Genomic DNA, 19,860 nt, shown 5'->3' on the forward strand with positions numbered 1-19,860 from the left:
AGGAGAGAGGGAGAGGGGGGGGGGGGGGTAGGCGGGGGGGGGGGGGGGGCTGCTATTGTGTGAGAATGTGAATTAGGTCAAATGTTTGCTTGCAACAACGATTAACCATGCCCCTGTGAGGAGGAAAGCTGAGGCTCTGTCTTTATCTGCGCACCGCTGCCTCTGATACAAACACCGTCTGACGTTATTCACAGCAAATTAAAGAATACATTATTGTGATCACATGATTCACATCCGTTCCAGGAGCTATGAAACAGATGCTGAAAGTTAAAAAGGGAAATCTTCCTCACTATGTCCTCCATGTAGGTGTGTGTGTGTGTGTGTGTGTGTGTGTGTGTGTGTGTGTGTGTGTGTGTGTGTGTGTGTGTGTGTGTGTGTGTGTGTGTGTGTGTGTGTGTGTGTGTGTGTGTGTGTGTGTGTGTCGGTTGCACGTATGTGGCTCGTGATGGCACCCACTCAGCAGGCATCAATCATGTGGGTGACGGTTCGGCTCGCTGACACCTCAAACTGCAGTGATGCCGCTGACAACAGGTTACGAACCATGCACGACTCAAAACTATGCCGGCTCTCAGACAGAAAACCATGCAGGATGTGAAGTGTGTTTGTGTGTGTGGGGAGAAAAATGCCCGTGCAGGTGGAGGCTATGGGCGGTCACAGAAACAGAAGAACCCCAGGCTGATGCAGTGAGCTTTTATCATTGTTTCATTCAGCCTGCCAGATGTTTTTTTTTCCTCTATCCTCCTTTTCTTCTCCTCTAATCATCAACGTGTTTCCGATTCCTTTCCAGATCAAAGTGAGGATGGTAAAGGGGGTTGTGTCCCCGAGGTCAGCTTGCAACTTACACGACAAAGCCAGTTCCCCACAACCCCCCTAGTTATGAGTGAGGGAGGGTGAGGGAGGGAGGGAGGGCGGGAGAAGAAGAAGAGGGGCTGCAAATGTTAACGGAAGGTCTAACGTTAATTATCTTTACGCTTCACAGTTGGCAGGGATATCACACTGGGTAGGGGAAATCATTTGAGGCTTCCTGCGCCTTCCTCTCATCAAATCACAATCAAGTTCTCTGATGAATCCGTGAATTTGGGGCTTAAACCCATAAAAAAACGACAATGCAGTAAGGCTGAGGGGTTGCACACGTGTCTGTGTTAAATACATGACCAGGGGAAGAAGAAACAGGCAGGGCGGACACACAAAGAGAAGGAGACACACACAAAAACACACAGGCAAAGCGGTGGGTTACATTTCCTGGATGAATTAAGGATGCTGTGTACCAACTGCGTGTGCAGCGTATCGAGCTGAATCTATATGGGCACATATGAATGCACCCCCACACCTCCTCCCCTCCCAGCTCCCTCCAGCCTGTCACACAGCCACGGGCACAGAGCATTGCGCTATAGCATCCCCCATGTACTCACTCAGCTCGGAGATTTTGGGAGGCGCAGCATCAACCCTGGTCGCTTCCTTCAGTGTCTGCTTCCCCTCGGACCATGCAGGCGCTCCCCGAGAGCATAATCAATCAAAGGCGATACCTTGGCGTTCTCGGGCTTCAGAAAACAGGAATGCAGCATATTGCATGTGACATCCTTTGAGCGCCCAATGAACCCGCGTGTGCGCCCTGTCCGCGCGCCTCTGCTCCCCCAGCCAGAAGGGAGGCTGGGAAGTGCGTAAACCTGCCTGTGTGCTGCTGTATCTCCAAATATGAGCCCCCAGGTTTTTCCTCCTCCACGGTCCCTCAAGCCCCTTCCATCTGTACGCGCATACCCTCGGCTCAGCTACTGTGCTTCCATGTGACAGGCAGAGCTGGAGACCCCCCCAATTTTGAATGTGTCTTTGGATTCTAGCGCCATCCCTCGGAAGGACGCGGAAGTGCGGGCGTATAGCTGTGTCCAATGAATGAGCTGATAGGGTCAGGATGGAGGGTTCAGTCCCTGCTAAAAGGTGCACGAGACTCAGAGACCTCTTGATATCTGAATTATTTGGATTAAGGAACGTCCTGTCACCGTCAGGTACATCTTTTTGCACAAGGAGTTTAGATTTACCTGTTGGAGTTCTTCTTCTATAATGTGGTTTAAAGGCTTGTACTTTACTTTGAGTTCTGAAACACATATTGATGAATGAGACATGCATTTTAAATATGTAAACACTGACTTTATTTAGCTTAAGGCCCCTTAAAACCTGAAGAGTGAGTCGAAGAAAGCAACACAACAACAGGTGAAATTGTTGGCTGCAACCTCTTCAATTATATATGAAAATATATAACTTAATATGTATATGTCCGACAGGTTGTCTTATCTACGAACTATTTAAGCCCAAATGGTGTAAAAGACAGAATAGTAATGTAGTAATGTCTTGTTATAACCTTGCCACTCTCACACACCTCCACCGCTCTCTACCGCCACGTGCCGGCGGCATCCTGACACTGCAGGAGAGCAACCGCCTATCACGGTGCAGCAGACGGTGTTGCTGTATGAGAGTCAATCCGTGCCACAATGCGAGAGAACCAGGAGAATCATACAGGACAGGTCTTCTGATGATATAAACTGTGTCACATATGACTTGTGTGTCAGGAGCAAAGGAGGAAAAAGGAAGTCAGGGGTTCATAACGACGGTCACTTCCCTTTACCACAGGTTTTTATTTTCTGGCAGTTTTTTCTTAATTGTGTTGTCTTTGAATAGCTAGTTTTCTTTGATCAAAACTTCAACACATTTGTTTGTAATAAGAAAAAAGAAAAATATCCTCAAACTTCGAGAAGCTAGAACCAGAGAATGTTTGGCACATCATAATTGTTTACTAGTTACATTTCTGATGCTCTACTAATTTAAAAAAAATGTCACCTGGAATCTAAAGCCGGTCATGAACTGCACAAAACCACTCCAAATCGCCTTAATAAACTCAGCAGGTTTTTCAGTTTAAGTATTAAAATTCATATTGACGTTTTAAGCTGGAAATTACAAATACAGTTAAAATAATATATATATATATATATATATATATATATATATATATATATATATATATATATATAAAACACTTGGCTGAGGTGAAAAAAAATATGGCTTTGCAAATAAATCATGAGTCCACAAAGTATGTGACTTATTTGTCACTCAAGAGATGAAAAAAGAGTGATGTGGAAACTATAATCTTCAAATTACATGCTTTTTTTTCATTCATTCCATGAAAACGTGTAAAGCAGACATTTATAAAAGCCTCTTGGCAGCATCAAGGCTAACTTTGTCCTTGGGGTTTCCCCTCCCTGGTATCGGGCACTAATCGCCTCTCATACATCCCCTCCCCCTTAGTTCCCACAGACAGCCTCCGTGTTTTCCTCATCAGGTAAAGTGCGCTGTGCGTTTCCCCACACGTCTGGATATTTGGCGCTTGTGTTTGAGCAATTTTTGAAAAACCAGTCACTTTACTGTTGTTATCCACCTCTGCATATTCATCATCATCATCATCATCATCATCACCACCAGGGTCAGCGGAGAGGAGAGGAAGATGGGCTGCTGCTCGGCACGATGCATGCTGATCCTCCTGTGTTGTCTGCAGTTGGTAAGATGGGTTTTTTTCTGTCATGATGCTTCCACATAAACACATTTGCTTACTACCCTTTCCATCTGGGGATATCTTACAACTTATACTAATGAAAACCGCAAAATCCAAGCTACATTTTTTCATGAAATACATAGCTGAAAGACTGCGCGTTCATTATAAAAGTATAAGTTATTAGTTGGTGCTTTGACGTGCTTATGTTTTTTTTCTGACAATATTGAATGTTTTTATTTAACTCTATAAGGCTACACAATGTTATTGCCTATTTAAATATAGGTGTTAAGCACATTATTTGGTGTTGTATTTGATGACCTTCTATTCACATTGTCATTATTCATTCATGTTTCTGCACCAGCAAACTAATATGAAACACAAGTTTGAGGCGGTTCCAGCCTCTCAAATGCTACAATGTGCAGGTTGTCTTAGTGTTGTGTTGAAATACACTGAATATCTTTTGGTTTCAGACTGTTACTCAAGCGAAACAAGCACTTTGAAGATGTCACCTTGGGCTTTGCATGATTTTCACGAGCATTTTTCAATACTTTTTTTCCATGTTATGAAACAAGCACATGGCAGCTGCAGCTCTATTAAGCGTTGCATTGTGTGATCTGTGTTAATATTAAGGTTGTTGTAGTTGGAGGAGCTAATGAAAAGCGGCACACCACTCCAACCGCCACAATGAGGGACTTTGTCCTGCTGCTCTCTGTTTCCCACCCTGCCCCCCTCCATGACACTGGGGCTCGGCCTCAGAGGGACACAACACTTCAACCAGCTCTGTCTTTGTCCCCCACGGCTCAGTTGCCTTGACAACTTGTAAGAATCAAAAACCCAACCTTGTGGGACGCACAAGCAAGACATTCACGTCAGGTCAATTATATTTATATATAGCCTAATATCACAAATTTACTTAAGAGATCACCTCTACAGCTACGACATCACTGAACCTCCTCTCAGAGAAGGAACAACTCCCCAATATTCCCTTTAACAGCGGAAAAAAACAAGAACAGCAGAGTCTCACCTGGTGTATCTGTTGTCTTTAATGTCTTTTTTTATATTTATCTTGTTTATTGTGTATGTATATAAGTATGAAGAGCAACGTGTAACCGGAGTCAAATTCCATGTATGTGAAAACACGCATGGCCAATAAAGCTTTTCTGATTCTGAATGTCTTTTATGAGTCATGATGTCTCTAAACTTTGTGTCTGCTCCTGTTGACTCCTCCAGATGACTGCGCTGGAGAGGCAGGTGTTTGACTTCCTCGGCTACCAGTGGGCTCCCATCATGATCAACTTCTTCCACATCATCATGGTCATCCTGGGCCTGTTTGGTGTCGTCCAGTACAGATCACGCTATGTTGTTATGGTGAGGACACTGTCGGATTTACCATTGGAGCTTGCAAACATTTATTTTGTTGGCTTATTAGAGTAATTTGACCTTTTGGGAAACACTTATTTGCTTTCTATAGTTGGATGGAATAATGTACCTCTGTTATGTCTGTACAATGATTATGAAGCCCCAGCCTTAGCATAAAGACTGGAAACAGCTTGTCTAATGGTTACAAAATCTGCCCTCTGAAACCTCTAAAGATAACTAATTAATTCGTATATTTCCCTCTAAAACTGAAAATTTATGTTTTTACACAACAATTTCTGTACAGATTAAACAAACAAGATTATAACATGTTAATTAGTAAACTTTAGAGGTGTGGAGTTTGTTACCTTTCATCACAGCTAGCAGTTTCCAGTCTTTATGCTAAGCTAAGCTCCTGGCTGTAGCGTCATATTTGATCCATAGACACATGAGAGGTATCGATCTTCTCATCTAACTCTCTCTAACTGCAGTGATATGCAGTAAACTAGCGTATTATTGATTGGATATCTGAGATATGTGTGTGTGTATATGTTTGCATGAGAGCAGTATGACGATGTGAGAGTGTGTCGTACTACAAAGAGAAAGAAGAACAATAGAAACAATCATTAATACCATCACCCTCAGGTCGGCCAGATCTGGGTTTTCACAAGAAGAAAAGCAACATATATGGAAAAGGATTAAAAAATACACATAGTTTTGTGTAACGTAAATATTAGTCTATCTTTAAATGATCTTTCATCATCGTATGCCTCAGAGTATCTTAACACATTGTGTCATTCAGAATTAGGACATTTGTAAGAAAAAGGAGAAAACCTGAGCTGCACTTTGACCACGTTGCAGAATAGTGAATTTTATTAATTTCCAATGTGTTTGTGTCCTCAGTACCTGCTCTGGACGTTGTTGTGGGTCGGCTGGAATGTCTTTGTCAGCTGTCTCTACTTGGATTTGGGAGGTCTTTCAAAGGTAAGTCTAATGGTCACATACGTGTCATAATTAGAGACCCACGCAGCCTCAGCTCCTAAATACAGTGTTCAGCTCTCCTCATGTCTCAGGACCTGCAGTCACATGACCAACACTCCGTTTATACTTTGTTTCTCTTGACAGTAGCTGTTTATGTATCCTCTCTGCATTGGAAAATGTAGTGATTTATTTGGTCATTATTGATCGTGATGACAATTTTAGACACAATTATTTAGTATTAAAAAATGACGATGATTAGTTATACTAGTAAAAGTGGTGGCAGTTGTATTGGAAGTTCACATAATTAACTGGTTATTTAATACGTTGACAGACACATATTTATAATATATATATATATATATATATATATATATATATATATATATATATATATATATATATATTTAATCTGTCAGTTTCATCATTTCCTTTTTCCATCTTCACTTTGAACTATTTTTATAAGACATAGCGCTGAAAGACTTGAGAGAAACACCAGAGCCATAATAAAAGAACTGAAACCCTGCTTTTAGTTATAATTAAAGCTTAAGATAATTTCCATGTATATCTATTATCACATTATATTTAAAAAAAACTTGTATTTTATGTATTCACTTAAAAAAAAGACGTCAGTTGCTCAGCCCTTATACAGGAAGAATATATGTATTTACTTGTATTGCTGTTTATTCTCCGGCCCACAGCTCTGCTGCTAATAGCTTTTTATCGAGAATGCAAATAATAGTTTGTAGTGGCATGTGGATTTTACACTTTCTCCTGCACACAGTCTAGTAAAGCAGAATATCTTCAAGAACCTGAGAGCTGAAAAGTCTCCTTCACGTCTCTTCTGCCTGCTTTGTCTCTGCAGGACAGCGACGTCCTCTCCCTGGGAGTGTCGTCGCATCGCTCTTGGTGGAAGGACAACGGGCCGGGCTGTGAGATCGAGGGCCTTTCCTCCGCCGGGTGGCACAACCGGCCAAACCCCGAGCTGACCACAGTGCTGAGCTGCTGGCTGGAATACCAGTACATCGAAATCCTGCACTGCATCGTCCAGCTCCTCGTATCAGTGAGTCTCTGTCGCTGACATAAGAACCTTGTTCATTATTCAGTGTTATTATCCAGTATTTAAACAGGGGAAATGTCAACAGAATTACTTTATGATGCTTTAAAACTTTTAATTGAAAGTATATTTAACATTTAATATTCTTCTAATACCAGTAAATATGCACGCACATAAATGGACTGTTGCTTAGCAACAGCAACTCTAAACTGGAAAACCGGCATGGAACATTTAAAAACGGCAGCACGTTATCACACTGTGTCTGGTGGGAGCGAGTGTGTTGCTGAGCCGCTCAGCCTCTAGTTATCATGTGCATTTACTTTAGAGAGCGATAGTGTGTCTTCTACAGCAACTTAGCAATCAGATCAACAGGCCTACACACTGTAGGAGAAGTACCATTTGTCATAAAAATAAAAACATTCAAAAGCTGTAAGCTTAAAAAAAACATATGAGCGTATACTGTGCATATGAGACTAAATCTGCAAACACAGAAAGCCTTTTAAAGCATACGTTTGGCACACTTATTATAAATAACCTTAAGCAGCTAAATGGAATTCATTCATTTTATTTCCAACTGTGCTTTTCTTACTGTGACATTTCAAAACGTCTTATGTGAAATCGTTTATGTTATCACCACCGAGAGAGTGTTTCTAAATCATGAATAATGCTTCCTAAAGAAAGAGAATTGAGGATGGTTTGAAAACTCCCTTTTCACACTGTGATTCACTTGTATACATGTTTGTGTTCATTCCCTTATAGCTCCCGGGATTCGTTTATGCCTGCTACATCGTCAGCACTTTCTCAGAAGAGGAAGACAGCTGTAAGTATGCTCCTGATAGACACCATGGATAGCATTACGGCAAATATGATTCATTTTACATGCATTATCCATTTAAAGTGTTTTATACAGTACAAAGAAAATGCACAACCTTGGCATCCCATTTAGTTTTTTTAGTCTTTTACACTGAGGTTGATATGCTTTGTATCATTTATTTTTGTTTTTCTTTCTTATTTTAGTTAATTTCATGGGTGACTTTTATCATCCATCCAAACCCTCTCATTTGCTCTTCTAGTGTAAACACCTGCAGGTAGGTTTAGTGGCATGATTGTCATTGCCTCTTATTTGCCATGTCTATGCCATTGTCCATCATATTTGTTCAACATTTAATACACAATGTATGTTTCTTTTGTTTTGCTTAGATTATAAATAATCGCACAAATAAAGTGGTTGAGGAAACCCAGGAAGGAACCGGGCAGAGGGGGGGAACTTTGAAGACTGTCATCATGTCATTGTTTTGATGTATTTTTGTCAATAAAAACACCTTTTTCTAAACAACGCACCAAAACGCGTTGGTCTAAAAATAATAATGTTGTTTTATGCTACAAGTAATGCTGGAGTTTTGACCTCTTCAGACTTTTTCCCTTCTCCACGTACCACAAAGTGAAGTTGTGCCAGAAACCCCCACCCTGTTTCTACTCAGGCCTCAAATGCTGTAAATCTAGATTTAAATCTACCTCTGTGTGGGATGTGTGTGCAAGTGTGTGTATGTGTGTGTGCGAAAGAGATGGAACTCTCTTTATATGAAGCACTCAAGTATAAAAGAAAAGTGATTGAAAAGATGTAAATAAGTCGGCCGAACAGATCCTTTCAGATGTTTGGTCAAATGTATAAATTATTAATAATGTTTATAATTTCAGTTTGAAAAAGTGACCCTTCTAACTTGTATGATCTTATTCAGTAAAATAAACAATGCTCACAAAACCGCTTGTATTGTAGTGTTGCAGACATTTCTTTATTATTCATCATTTATATATAACAAAAAAGTGATAGTCTTTTCCCCCTGCCTCTGATAATTTGTCTTTCTTTTGCACTACCCTCATTCCCACTAAACCAGAATATCTGGATGCATTTTTAGATAAGGATTTGCATATATATGGTAACTGTGTATTTTGTTTGATTTCATTTGATTATATTCTATTTACCTATCTGTAAATATATTCTACGTGTTTGTGTAGTAAAGGGTTTAAACCTTGTATGTTGTGCAACCATGTGTTGTAGAATTACCAATACATTAACCATGTAACCTTAGGAGCAAACATACAGCACTGCCACATATGTACAAATAGCTAAATTCATTCAACAGAGCATAATCTATTTCTGCTTTTTTCCCCCCACATCAACCTAATTTATTGACCACAAAGAACATACAAGATGTATACATACAAGTAAAGATATATTTATCCTCAAATCTTACGCTATTAAGGGATGAAAAATAGTATTTTGAAATAATGTACAAACCGTTTGGTTTATACATTATTTCAAAATACTTAAATTTTTATATATATTTATTTATACCAGAAAAGGCTTTTAAAAATAAAACAAATCCAAATAAAACATTTTCCATCCATCCATCTGCTGCTGCTGCTAGGTAACGTCAGCCGTGGATGCGTCGCCTACGTCACCGACGTCATTTCCGCCCCCGTAGACCCCGGATGAAGCTGCCATTGGGGCAAGTGAGCAGGGCCACCAAAAGGCTGGTCGGATTTTAATTTAACGGCGAGGGGGTCGGAGCGGATTGAAGCTCCGCTGGTTTGATGTCGACAGGGCAGCGCAGAGTGCCAGCAAGGGCTTCGACGAGCAAACGGTCCGCGCCGAGCAGAGACACCGGCTGACGGGCTCACTGAGCGCGACGCTACCGCGGATCAGGGAAGCAGCTTTTCCAGCTATTAGCCTGCAGCTTACACACTGTGCGTGTTGTGAGCGTTTTTCAGTCCGACAAAACACCCGGTGGATGAATGATGTCTGCCGCTAGTATTGACCCTCAGGTAAGCGGCGAGGAGACGCGCTTGTATTCCCCACAGAGAGGCGAGACGTGTGTTTGTGTGCGCGCTCGTGTGTGCGTGTGCGTGTGTGTGTGCACGCGCCCGACCTGTGTGGGTCTGTGTGAGTCCCACTCTGAAGACGGTGCCACCATTCCCAAGCTAGTCAGCTAGTTAGCCAACAGGGAGGGTAGATAACCTGCAAACCTGCTCTCTGGTAGTAATCAAAGGCCTGGACCACAGCGTCCAGTGGGGGAAATGAAACCCGCTTTGCTGTCTGTCAGGTTCACAGATGAAACGTATTAACATAGAACACTGTGCAGCTGAGATAATGTGAATAACATTGGAGACCCATGCAAGCGTTGTGTTTTTTTTTTTCTTTCTTCATTTCACATGCATTCCTCCTTTCAATGTGACAACTAAGACAACGAAAGGACAAGATGCAAGCAAAGGTAAGAAGAAAATATCTTCTGGACCTTTTTGATGTTGCTGTATCCAAAGATGTGGCACACAAACCTGTGTAGCAGCTGATGTCGTATTATCTGATGCATCTAACCTGTGTACTGATGCAGCTCTTATGTCAACTGAGAAACAAATACTGTGTTTGCATTATTACATATTTTCATCCATGTGTCTGCTTTGTAGTTGCATGCTGTAATAACATGCATACTCTTAAAAAGGCAAACAGCTTATCAATAGAAAACACTGTACTTTTAAAAAGGTCAGCTCCTCTAAAGGCAGTGTTTATCCAGCAGACAGGATAATCATTTTAAATCTCTATACAGCACCAAACACCCATGGACTGCTCGTTTAATTCTCTGACTGTGACTTCACTGCTGTACGAGAATGGGATGTACACTGGTCTGTTACTGGATGTCAAAAACAAGTCATGAGCACTAGTACAGATATAGTTGCATGGGAAATCTGCGACGTTGTAATTACGGCTTATACAATGCTGATATTTAGACTTTGCAATATTAGGTTTGTTTCCTGTTTTTAAATTCATCAGTCTGACTTTATTGCAGCCTTTCCAGTTTCAGTGCAGAATGGCTCCCTCCACCAGAAGGACACAGTTCATGACAATGACTTTGAGCCTTATCTCACCAACCAGTCTAATCAGGTAGGAAAGACCCTTGAAATGTCTCCCGTGGCACTGAAATGATTTAATATCGCTGCGTCTTGTATCCCTAACAAATGATCTGAATTCTATTTGTGTTTGTAGAATAACAGCTATCAATCCATGACAGACCCTTACCTGTCCAGCTACTATGCCCCCTCCATTGGATTTCCGTACCCTCTCAGTGAGGCTCCTTGGTCTACAGGAGGTGACCCACCGATTCCCTACCTGACACCCTATGCCCCCCTCAGCAATGGAGACCATCATTTCATGCACGACACCGTGTTCGGGCAGCCGGGCGGGCTCAGCAGCAGCATCTACCCTCACAGGTTTAACTTTTTCCCCGAGAACCCGGCCTTCTCAGCCTGGGGCACCAGTGGTTCTCAGGGCCAGCAGACTCAGAGCTCCGCCTATGGGGGGAGTTACAGCTACCCACCCAGCTCTTTGGGAGGCACCCTAGTCCCCGATGGTCAGACGGGTTTCCATAGTGACACCCTGAGTAAGGCACCAGGTATGAATAGCCTTGAGCAGGGCATGCTGGGCCTAAAAATAGGTGGGGATGTGACTGGAAGTGGCTCGGGTGTGAAGAACGCCGGCTCCCTCGGAGGTGGCGGTGTAGCTGCGGCTGTTGCCACGGGCAACGGCGGCACACCAATCGGAATGCCCCCTCCGAAACCGACATCGTGGGCCGCTATCGCTAGTAAACCTGCCAAGCTGCAGCAACAAAAGACCAAGAACAAACCTGGCACACCCATAGCCGGAGGAGGTCTGCCTCCACCCGCCATTAAACACAACATGGACATTGATACGTGGGATAATAAAGGGGCTCTCGCTAAGATGGCCCCTCCTCTGCCCCAACATCACCACCACCATCACCAACAGCCCCAGCTTCACTCCCATGCTCCCAGCCTCCTACCCCCGCTTCAACAGTCCCTACAGTCTGCCCAGTCCCTCGTGCAGCAGATGACCATGCAGGGTCCTCCGCAGTCCTACCAGAACCACAACTCCGCTCCGACACCTCAGACCCGCTGGATAGCGCCACGCAACCGCAACCTGTGCTACGGCGGTGGAAGCTTGGACAGCAGCGGCTCCTCCAACGGGGGCTGTGTCGGTAACGGAGGGGGCGGCGGCGTGCCTCCAGAACCGGGATCAGAGTCCCACCCCGTGCTGGAAAAGCTGCGGGCGGCCCACAGCTACAACCCCAAGGAGTTCGACTGGAACCTGAAGAACGGACGCGTGTTCATCATCAAAAGCTACTCCGAGGACGACATCCACCGCTCCATCAAGTACTCCATCTGGTGCAGCACGGAGCACGGCAACAAGCGCTTGGACTCAGCCTTCAGGGGCATGAACTCCAAAGGTCCCGTCTACTTGTTGTACAGCGTCAACGGCAGCGGCCATTTCTGCGGCGTGGCCGAAATGCGCTCGCCTGTGGACTACGGCACCAGCGCTGGCGTTTGGGCGCAGGACAAGTGGAAGGGGAAGTTCGACGTGAACTGGTTGTTTGTTAAGGACGTGCCTAATAGCCAGCTGCGCCACATCCGCCTGGAGAACAATGACAACAAGCCAGTCACCAACTCACGTGACACTCAAGAAGTTCCTCTGGAGAAGGCGAAGCAGGTGCTGAAGATCATCACTCAGTACAAACACACCACCTCCCTCTTCGATGACTTTTCCCACTACGAGAAGAAGCAGGAGGAGGAGGAGGTGGTGAAAAAGGTATAATTTCCTTTCAGACTTGACACATCACACTTTTATATTAGGACGAAAGATATTAAGGGGATGTTACAAAAAATAGGCCCTCTCCGGTGATGACGTTTTTCTTTGGAACCTGACCAAGATTATACTTCTGAATAAAATAATAGTATTGAACTGGCACAATTCCTTTTAGCTTCGGCCCCATAACTCCAAATCATAACAATAAATGTGATTTTTAGATCTGAGACACGATTAGCTGTCTCTGTCTGTCGTAGTTAAACCACTTACATAATTCTGAGTGGCAGGTGTATTTTGGTGCTGTTTTAGAAGGTTGTTTGACTGGTGGTGATAAATAAAGCGCTTAGAGAGAGATACTGTTATGACTCCTTAATAACTCAGTGCACACATGAAAGCCATCGTGTTGATTTTAAGTTTTTGATTTATTTTTTTTATATGCAATAAATGTTAGAAGGGAAGGCTGAAATATGACATGGTGGATCCTCTCCTGCTTATTTCTCTAAGACTTTGCATGTTTTGTTTTTTTAACAGAGCTATGAGCCTGCCCCAATACAGAGCCGATCCCGAATTGATCAGGTAAAGTCTGATATTGATATGTATATCGCTGTATGACACGTGCATGCAGAATTACATGTATGAAGTAATACAATTGATCTTTAATGCAGTCGACTGTTCAAACAAAACTCTGCACATGTGTAAAGCGGCTTCAGTATCTCATTTTCTTTTTCTTCATTTCATTTTTTTTGTAAAATCCCAACATTTAATATTCAAATTATCATGGTGATATTTCACTGTCTATTAACGGTAATAATGTGTCCCCACTATCTTTTTTTGTTACATTTTGTTTTATAAATCTCAGAGGTGTCCTGGAATATCACAGGTTTACAGTGTGATTAAAATAATGATGATAATAATCATTTCTTGACTTCTTTTTTATTCCCCATTTCAGGATCGCCAAAAGTAAACAGAAGACGACTGTCGACGGAATTTAGATTTTAAAAAAGGAACACAAGGACTTAAAGAAATTGAAACTAATATTTTTTTCTATTTAATTTAGTTGACTTTGGCCCACATCAAACTTTTAACCCACAATGCTCCTGGCTCCCAGTCTTTAAGATGTGTGCAGGGGCGAAGCTAGTTCCACCAGTTGAATCGCTTCAACAATAATGTATTTTCATGTTTTTTTTTCTCAATATTTTTTAGCCTTACAAATCTCTATCGCTACCCCGGAACTTGCATTCTTAACTAAATATAAGTAACCAATATCTGCACGTCTGTTTTTGAAAATCTCTTGACAACATGCTGCTGATATTCAGTGACTGTTCACTTTGTGGTTTGTGTGTTGGAGAAATGTTAAGTGCTTGTATTGGTTAATCTTAACGAGTGAACATGACTTTATTGACAAATGTCTGCTATCTGTTTGTGGCCAGTTGTATTTTATATTATCGGATGAACAAATTAACTTCTATACTGCCCCTTTTTTTTGTTAATATGAGGAGTGTTTTACTTGGTTGAGAGTGTGTCCACTGAAAGTCTGTATGCATAGAAATAATCGTGCAAGGTTGTGACGTTAGAAAGCGTAAATGTTAGGAAAGTATCTTGATTAATCTTATCAACTGGCTTCCAGCTGGTTTCAATCTAACAATAAGGTGGAGAATATGTGGGATGTTGTCTCTCCTAAAGCGGAGCCTTAACATTTCTTTTCAGCACTAAATTCAATTTGTATTTTTCTTTTTCCCAGAACTGTACCTCAAATTTTTTTCCAGCTAGAGATTCAGGGAAAAGATGTCTATAGAGACAAACGCTCTTCAAGGTGGTCCCTCTCTTTCCTATTTAAAGGATGGAATTACAAATATACTATATGAGTTCAGGTCTTCAACACAAAATTTGCTTTCTGTCTTATTTCCCTGTTACAGTGGCTTTTATTTCCCCGCTGTTCAAACAGGAAGTCTCTGTTTAAGGAATTCGGGAGGAAATGTAGCATGTACTGCTTTTAAAACTCAAGCCAGGCCTGTTACTTTGATTTTCTTTTTTCGTTTCTTGTTCTTTCTTAACAGAATTATAATCTTGGCATCATTTTCATTGCTATAACCTGTCCACATCATCCTCAGAAAATGTAAGCTTTAATGTAAACGGCATTTCTAACTGAGATCGCCTCGAAATGTTTAACTGTAGCATTATACTTAACTGATTTATTGTCAAGTGTATGAAAACCCAGAGACTAGCCTATATGGTATATGTTGTGTGACTTTCTTTTTTAAACTTGCTTGCTGTAATGTGTGTATGCAAGAGTGAAAGAAAAGAGAGGGAGTATGATTGTGGAGCAATCAGAGTTATATTACTGGTATTGGATTATAGAAAATTTATGCAAAAAAAAAAGGTTTTAAAGTCACCCCTGAATTTAATTCCCATTGTATCAGAGGTCACTATCACATACTTAGATTTGCTCATCTCCATTATTAAAGATATACTTATCTGTTCTCTCTGGGGTTTTATTGTGACATGTATCATGTGTGCACGGTTTAAGTAAATGTTCCAAAATAACATTTGCTATGCAACAACCTTTAAATAAGAACAAACCTCCAAAAGTGTAACCGTTTGAAACATTTTTTATATAATCGTGACAATTCTTTCAAGATCTTTTCCTTTGATTCGGTCACTAAATATGTCTCAACATCACACTTGTTTGGCTTTCAAGCACTATTTACCGGCAAGCTTTTAATTATGTCTCCCAGTTTGCTTCATTAAATTGTCATTTATCATGAAGTGTCACGTGTAAATGGACTGACAGTCACAAATTACTGTGTGTTTTATAGTTTGTAGACAGCCATGGAGCTCCATCAGGCTTTGGAGAACACAACTCATTTTTGGTTTTGATCCTTTAATGGGTTTTGTCGAATAAGAAAAATATAGAACACGGCCAGCTTTATCCTTTGAATTCCCTTTGTGAAGCTGCTGTTGACACACGGATACACTTCCATACTTTCAAAGGAATGTAAAAGTAATGCCATTTAGTTTTGCTAGAAGAATAATTTGTTTACCATGGGTACAAACTTTGCAACCATCAGTCCCGTCTCGTGAGAGCCTTGTGAAGAAATCGTGGAGAAGTAGATGTGGTTAAAAATAGATGGCGCAATAATTGAGATCCTTTACTCAAAGTGCCGCACTGTGAAAACACTCCACTGCAAATTAGGTTCTGCATACAAAACCTTATGTAAGTATTATGAACAGAATCTTAAAGTATCAAAAGTAAAAGTAGTCATTGTGCTGTAAAATGTTCCCGGTCAGTGTTTTATGTTTTTGGATTAATATTACTGTATTCATGTGTATGTTGTATTTTACTGCTGTAGTTATTTAAGGTCAAGTCAATTTTAATTCCTTTATGTTCTGTTGGACAGTTCAATCTACAGCAATGCTACATATTCTATACGATCATGTGTTTAGCACCGCTGTCCTAAGAAAACGAGCACTGCTTCAGCACTGTGACGTTGCATTTTCTATCTGATGCAAGTTTTTAATGAGTTAATATAGCTTAAGGAGGAGGAGATTGTTCTCAACCTATATTGGAGCACGTCGTTCATTCAAATTCTGAATCTCCAAATTTGGACGTTCACTCTGGGGAGAAAAAAATGTAATCTGAAAATGTACTAATTCCCACTGTCAGACAAATGAAGTGTGAGAAACAGTAAAATAACTACTGTATGTTTTCATACATGATACAGGTATCTTGAAATTGTCAATGCATATCTATTTTTATATATCTTTTTTTTCTTTTTTGTCATTAGCTCTATAGTTGACTTTGCAGTCCAGGAGGTGGTGTTCAGGATGACTCAGGCCTGTAGTAGTTTAATTATTGTGACAATAGATATGCTAAAGATCAACCTCACACCAATGTGGAATGCTTTATGTGTTTAATATCCTTCCAAACACAAGGAAGTTTATACATTTTTAGAGCAGGAACAGGTATTCAACAATAACAAATGTCAGCTACAGTTTGATGTGCTGTGTTAATTGTCCAATACTCAGCTTTTAAAATCACAGTAAACTGAATTGTTGGTCAGACAAAACAAGACATTTGAAGGTATCAATTGGGCTGTAACTATATTTTCATTATTGATTAATCTGCAGATATTTTTTTTTTAAAGATAGTGGAAAAAATGGCTATTAAAAGCCCAAGGTGAGGTCTTCAAATGGCTTATTCCAGTCAAAAAACAAAATATATAAATTGTACTATCACATATGAGCAAATCCTTTAATATGAATACACACAACAATCTGTTTGGACACGTTATAGTCTTTATGGCAAACTTAAATACAGAATTAGCAAGAAAAACAATGTTAAAGGTTAAATGTTGTTCATGATGGTCAGAAAACAGGCAGTCTTTGTTCCTCTGAGCACAGGCACCTCTCTCTCTCTCTCTCTCTCTCTCTCTCTCTCTCTCTCTCTGCAGATGTTTTAAATCTCTCCATCTCCATGAATGATGCAGAACGCGCCGAGTGGGATTATTCTCTTGGCATTCACCGCGTGCCTTAATTGTATGGCTAATAAATCAAGGTCCGCCGTGAACACGAGGAGCGGCAATCCTGTCTCTTGTCGAGGAAAGTTGGAGCTTATATAGAGCATCACATGATAAAACACACACACACACACACACACACACACACACACACACACACACAAAAGACTCGACAGGCCCGGGCGCCATCAACGCAGTACAGGGGTATTTCAAATGCCTTCAAATATGATTTAAATAGACACATTTGATACCGCTGCGTCTGCAATCAAACAAACCCTCCTTCTCCATGTCCTTGTTCACAATCACCCACTGAAGCTCCTCCACACATCAACGCCATAATTAACTTTTCGGCTCCTCCAGTGCGTTGCAGCTGCACGCGCTTTCATTCTGCAACGCACGCGTCTGGTTTCCAGGTCCTCGGCGGCCTCTCCTCGGTGGAAACGTCCCCGTGTTATAGGATGTGGAGAGATGGAGGTGGAGGTGGAGATGGAGATGGAGGCGGTCAGGCCAAACAATGCCGTCCTTCGGTGGAGGCGGGCGGGCTGGCCCGCTGGAGGATGTCCGGTCGGGCTCGGAGGGATGAAGACGAGCATCAGTCCGATCACACCTTCAGGTTAAAACACCGAACATACTATTCCTCTTTTTTTTTTTCTTTTTTTTTTAACTAGCCTATTAGACATTTCTTTACATCAAGCCTCCCCGTCCTGCTTTGCGTGCCCTGGTCCTCATAGGCTGAAGCAATAACGTCATGACGTAGTATCTCCGCTTATCAAACGCTGGATGCTGCCACCCATTAAACCGTCTGTCTGCCCGGGTTAATGTATCGGATCTGCTGCCGGCTGAGGTCATTACTCCTTCACTGCAGACGGACACAGCGCCGCCGGATGTGGGATGCGCTGACCAGGGTGCTGAAACCGGACCTGCAGGGACTTGATGGAAACTCCAACATGGCTCTGTTTTTTATGTAATAACGTAAAGAGGGAATTCAAAGAGTGTTTACGGGTTTTAGAGACTATTGCAGATGCATTAGATCTCGTTCCCCAGAGGGCGCTGTTAAAAATGTTGCTAATGAAATTTTAATAATTGGTGTCAGGGGTCAATTCAGGAGTAAGATACTAACATTGAGGTGAGAGGATTGTTTGTGTTTTCTTGTCAAAATGTCCAGCTCTTATTTGTTTCTATTCTATCCTTTGACGCAATGACTTTATAGTATTTAGGGACAGCTATAGATACATGTTATCTTAGATAGGCTATAACCAGGTGACAACATCCGGGTCTGAAAAATGACGTCAATGCGGAAGTGCTTTAAACTTGTATTGTTTTCTAATAGCCAACAGGGGGCGACTACTTTGGTTGCAAAAATACATTTAAGAAAAAATTACTTATCTTCTCACTTGATTTATTACCTCAGTAAACTTTGTAAATATGAGTTTATCGTCTCAATTTTTAAAATTCAAGTTGTAAGTCTTCTTTAAATACAGCATAATGTTCATTTAATAAATTATCCTATGTATTATATGGTAAGTGACTGACCTCAGACATGAGTTTTATTGTTGATTTGGTGCTCACTCTATACAGGAGAAGTGTTGAGAAGTGTAAGCTTGTTGTATTTCAATAAAATTAAACTCTTTAAATTCATCTTTACGATTGCCACATTTCTTTATTTTATTTCCCGCCACCCAAATAATGTAGGGACCACCAACCTATTTGTTTTTATTGATTGATTAAACCATGCCAGATTTGGGGGCAATGCGTAGACTATTTCAAGCAGCCTAGTTGTTATAACAAATCCCCCATAATAAGGGAACACCTGTAAGTCGAATTTCCTAATGAGTAAAGTCAAATAATGTACATTTTTGTACTTTAATAAGGTTAAACTTAAATCCCCAAATAACACAAAACATGATATAACATTTTTACATATTAAAGAAGAGTCTATCGCCAAGTTATCTTTTTTCCTTCCATCTGAATGCTTAAATATTGTCAGCAATTAGGTTTTTCTGTATGCAAACAAGCATGTATTAGATCACCGTATAATTGTATGTATGTCCTTTCATGGAAACGTAAGGTCTAATGATGAATGATATCTGTGTCTTTTATTTTTAAACATCAGCAAAATTCTGACTAGGACAAAATAAGGGTGAGAGAAGAAACCACTAGGGGTTGTTTTGTCACAGATGTGATTTTTTTAAATGATCAGAAATAACTTTTTAAAGGATTTTTTTAAACATTTGACTCATTCATATTCATCTTGATAATTTATATTTAAAAAAAGATACAATACAATTTTAACACAGCAAATAAAACAGACAAAAGTCCTAAAAGTCTACTATTACAGAAGTTGAGCCACAAACAGACCCCTTCACCTTTATGTTGCAGCTTTCAACACTCGGTACACTAGAACGACAAAGCAGAAATAAGATTGTAGAGATGTTTGCAAATGTATTTAAAGAGAAAGAAACAATGTCACATTGACATAAGTATAGGTTCAATACAATGACACTTGAAATTTAGTCAAACCTAAGAAGACCCCAAATGTGCGTCAACTATCGAGACAAGGGTCTGAACCTTTTCAAATCTGTTTTTCTTTGTCGTTAGGATGGAGTTTGAATTGATGAAGGGAAAACAAATTAAAACATTTTAGCAAAAGGTTGAAACATAAAGTGAAAAAAGTGTACAGTTCTGAATACTTGGAGGAATACTGTATGCGCTGAATGTTTATTCATAATAATTCTTTCATGCACCTCTCAGAAAAACA

General features: G+C 40.9%; 2 protein-coding genes across 2 annotated transcripts; both read left to right on the forward strand.

Moving 5' to 3' along the window:
* Nucleotides 1-3,493: 3,493 nt before the first annotated feature.
* Nucleotides 3,494-8,005, forward strand: nkain5 (sodium/potassium transporting ATPase interacting 5; the record flags this gene model as incomplete). Its single annotated transcript, XM_079225792.1, has 6 exons — nt 3,494-3,547; nt 4,772-4,909; nt 5,801-5,881; nt 6,741-6,938; nt 7,692-7,752; nt 7,950-8,005. 6 exons carry the CDS (start codon nt 3,494-3,496, stop codon nt 8,003-8,005), a joined length of 588 nt encoding a protein of 195 aa, XP_079081918.1.
* Nucleotides 8,006-9,728: 1,723 nt separating this feature from the next.
* ythdf1 (YTH N6-methyladenosine RNA binding protein F1) lies at nt 9,729-13,793 on the forward strand (the record flags this gene model as incomplete). The annotated part of the gene is made up of 6 exons (XM_079226319.1): nt 9,729-9,758; nt 10,177-10,204; nt 10,778-10,872; nt 10,975-12,588; nt 13,117-13,161; nt 13,535-13,793. The coding sequence occupies 6 exons, from the start codon at nt 9,729-9,731 to the stop codon at nt 13,547-13,549; spliced, it is 1,827 nt and encodes a 608-aa protein (XP_079082445.1). The 3' UTR covers nt 13,550-13,793.
* Nucleotides 13,794-19,860: the final 6,067 nt, after the last annotated feature.

Source organism: Taurulus bubalis, assembly GCF_910589615.1.
Source record: "Taurulus bubalis genome assembly, chromosome: 11".
NCBI lineage: Eukaryota > Metazoa > Chordata > Actinopteri > Perciformes > Cottidae > Taurulus > Taurulus bubalis.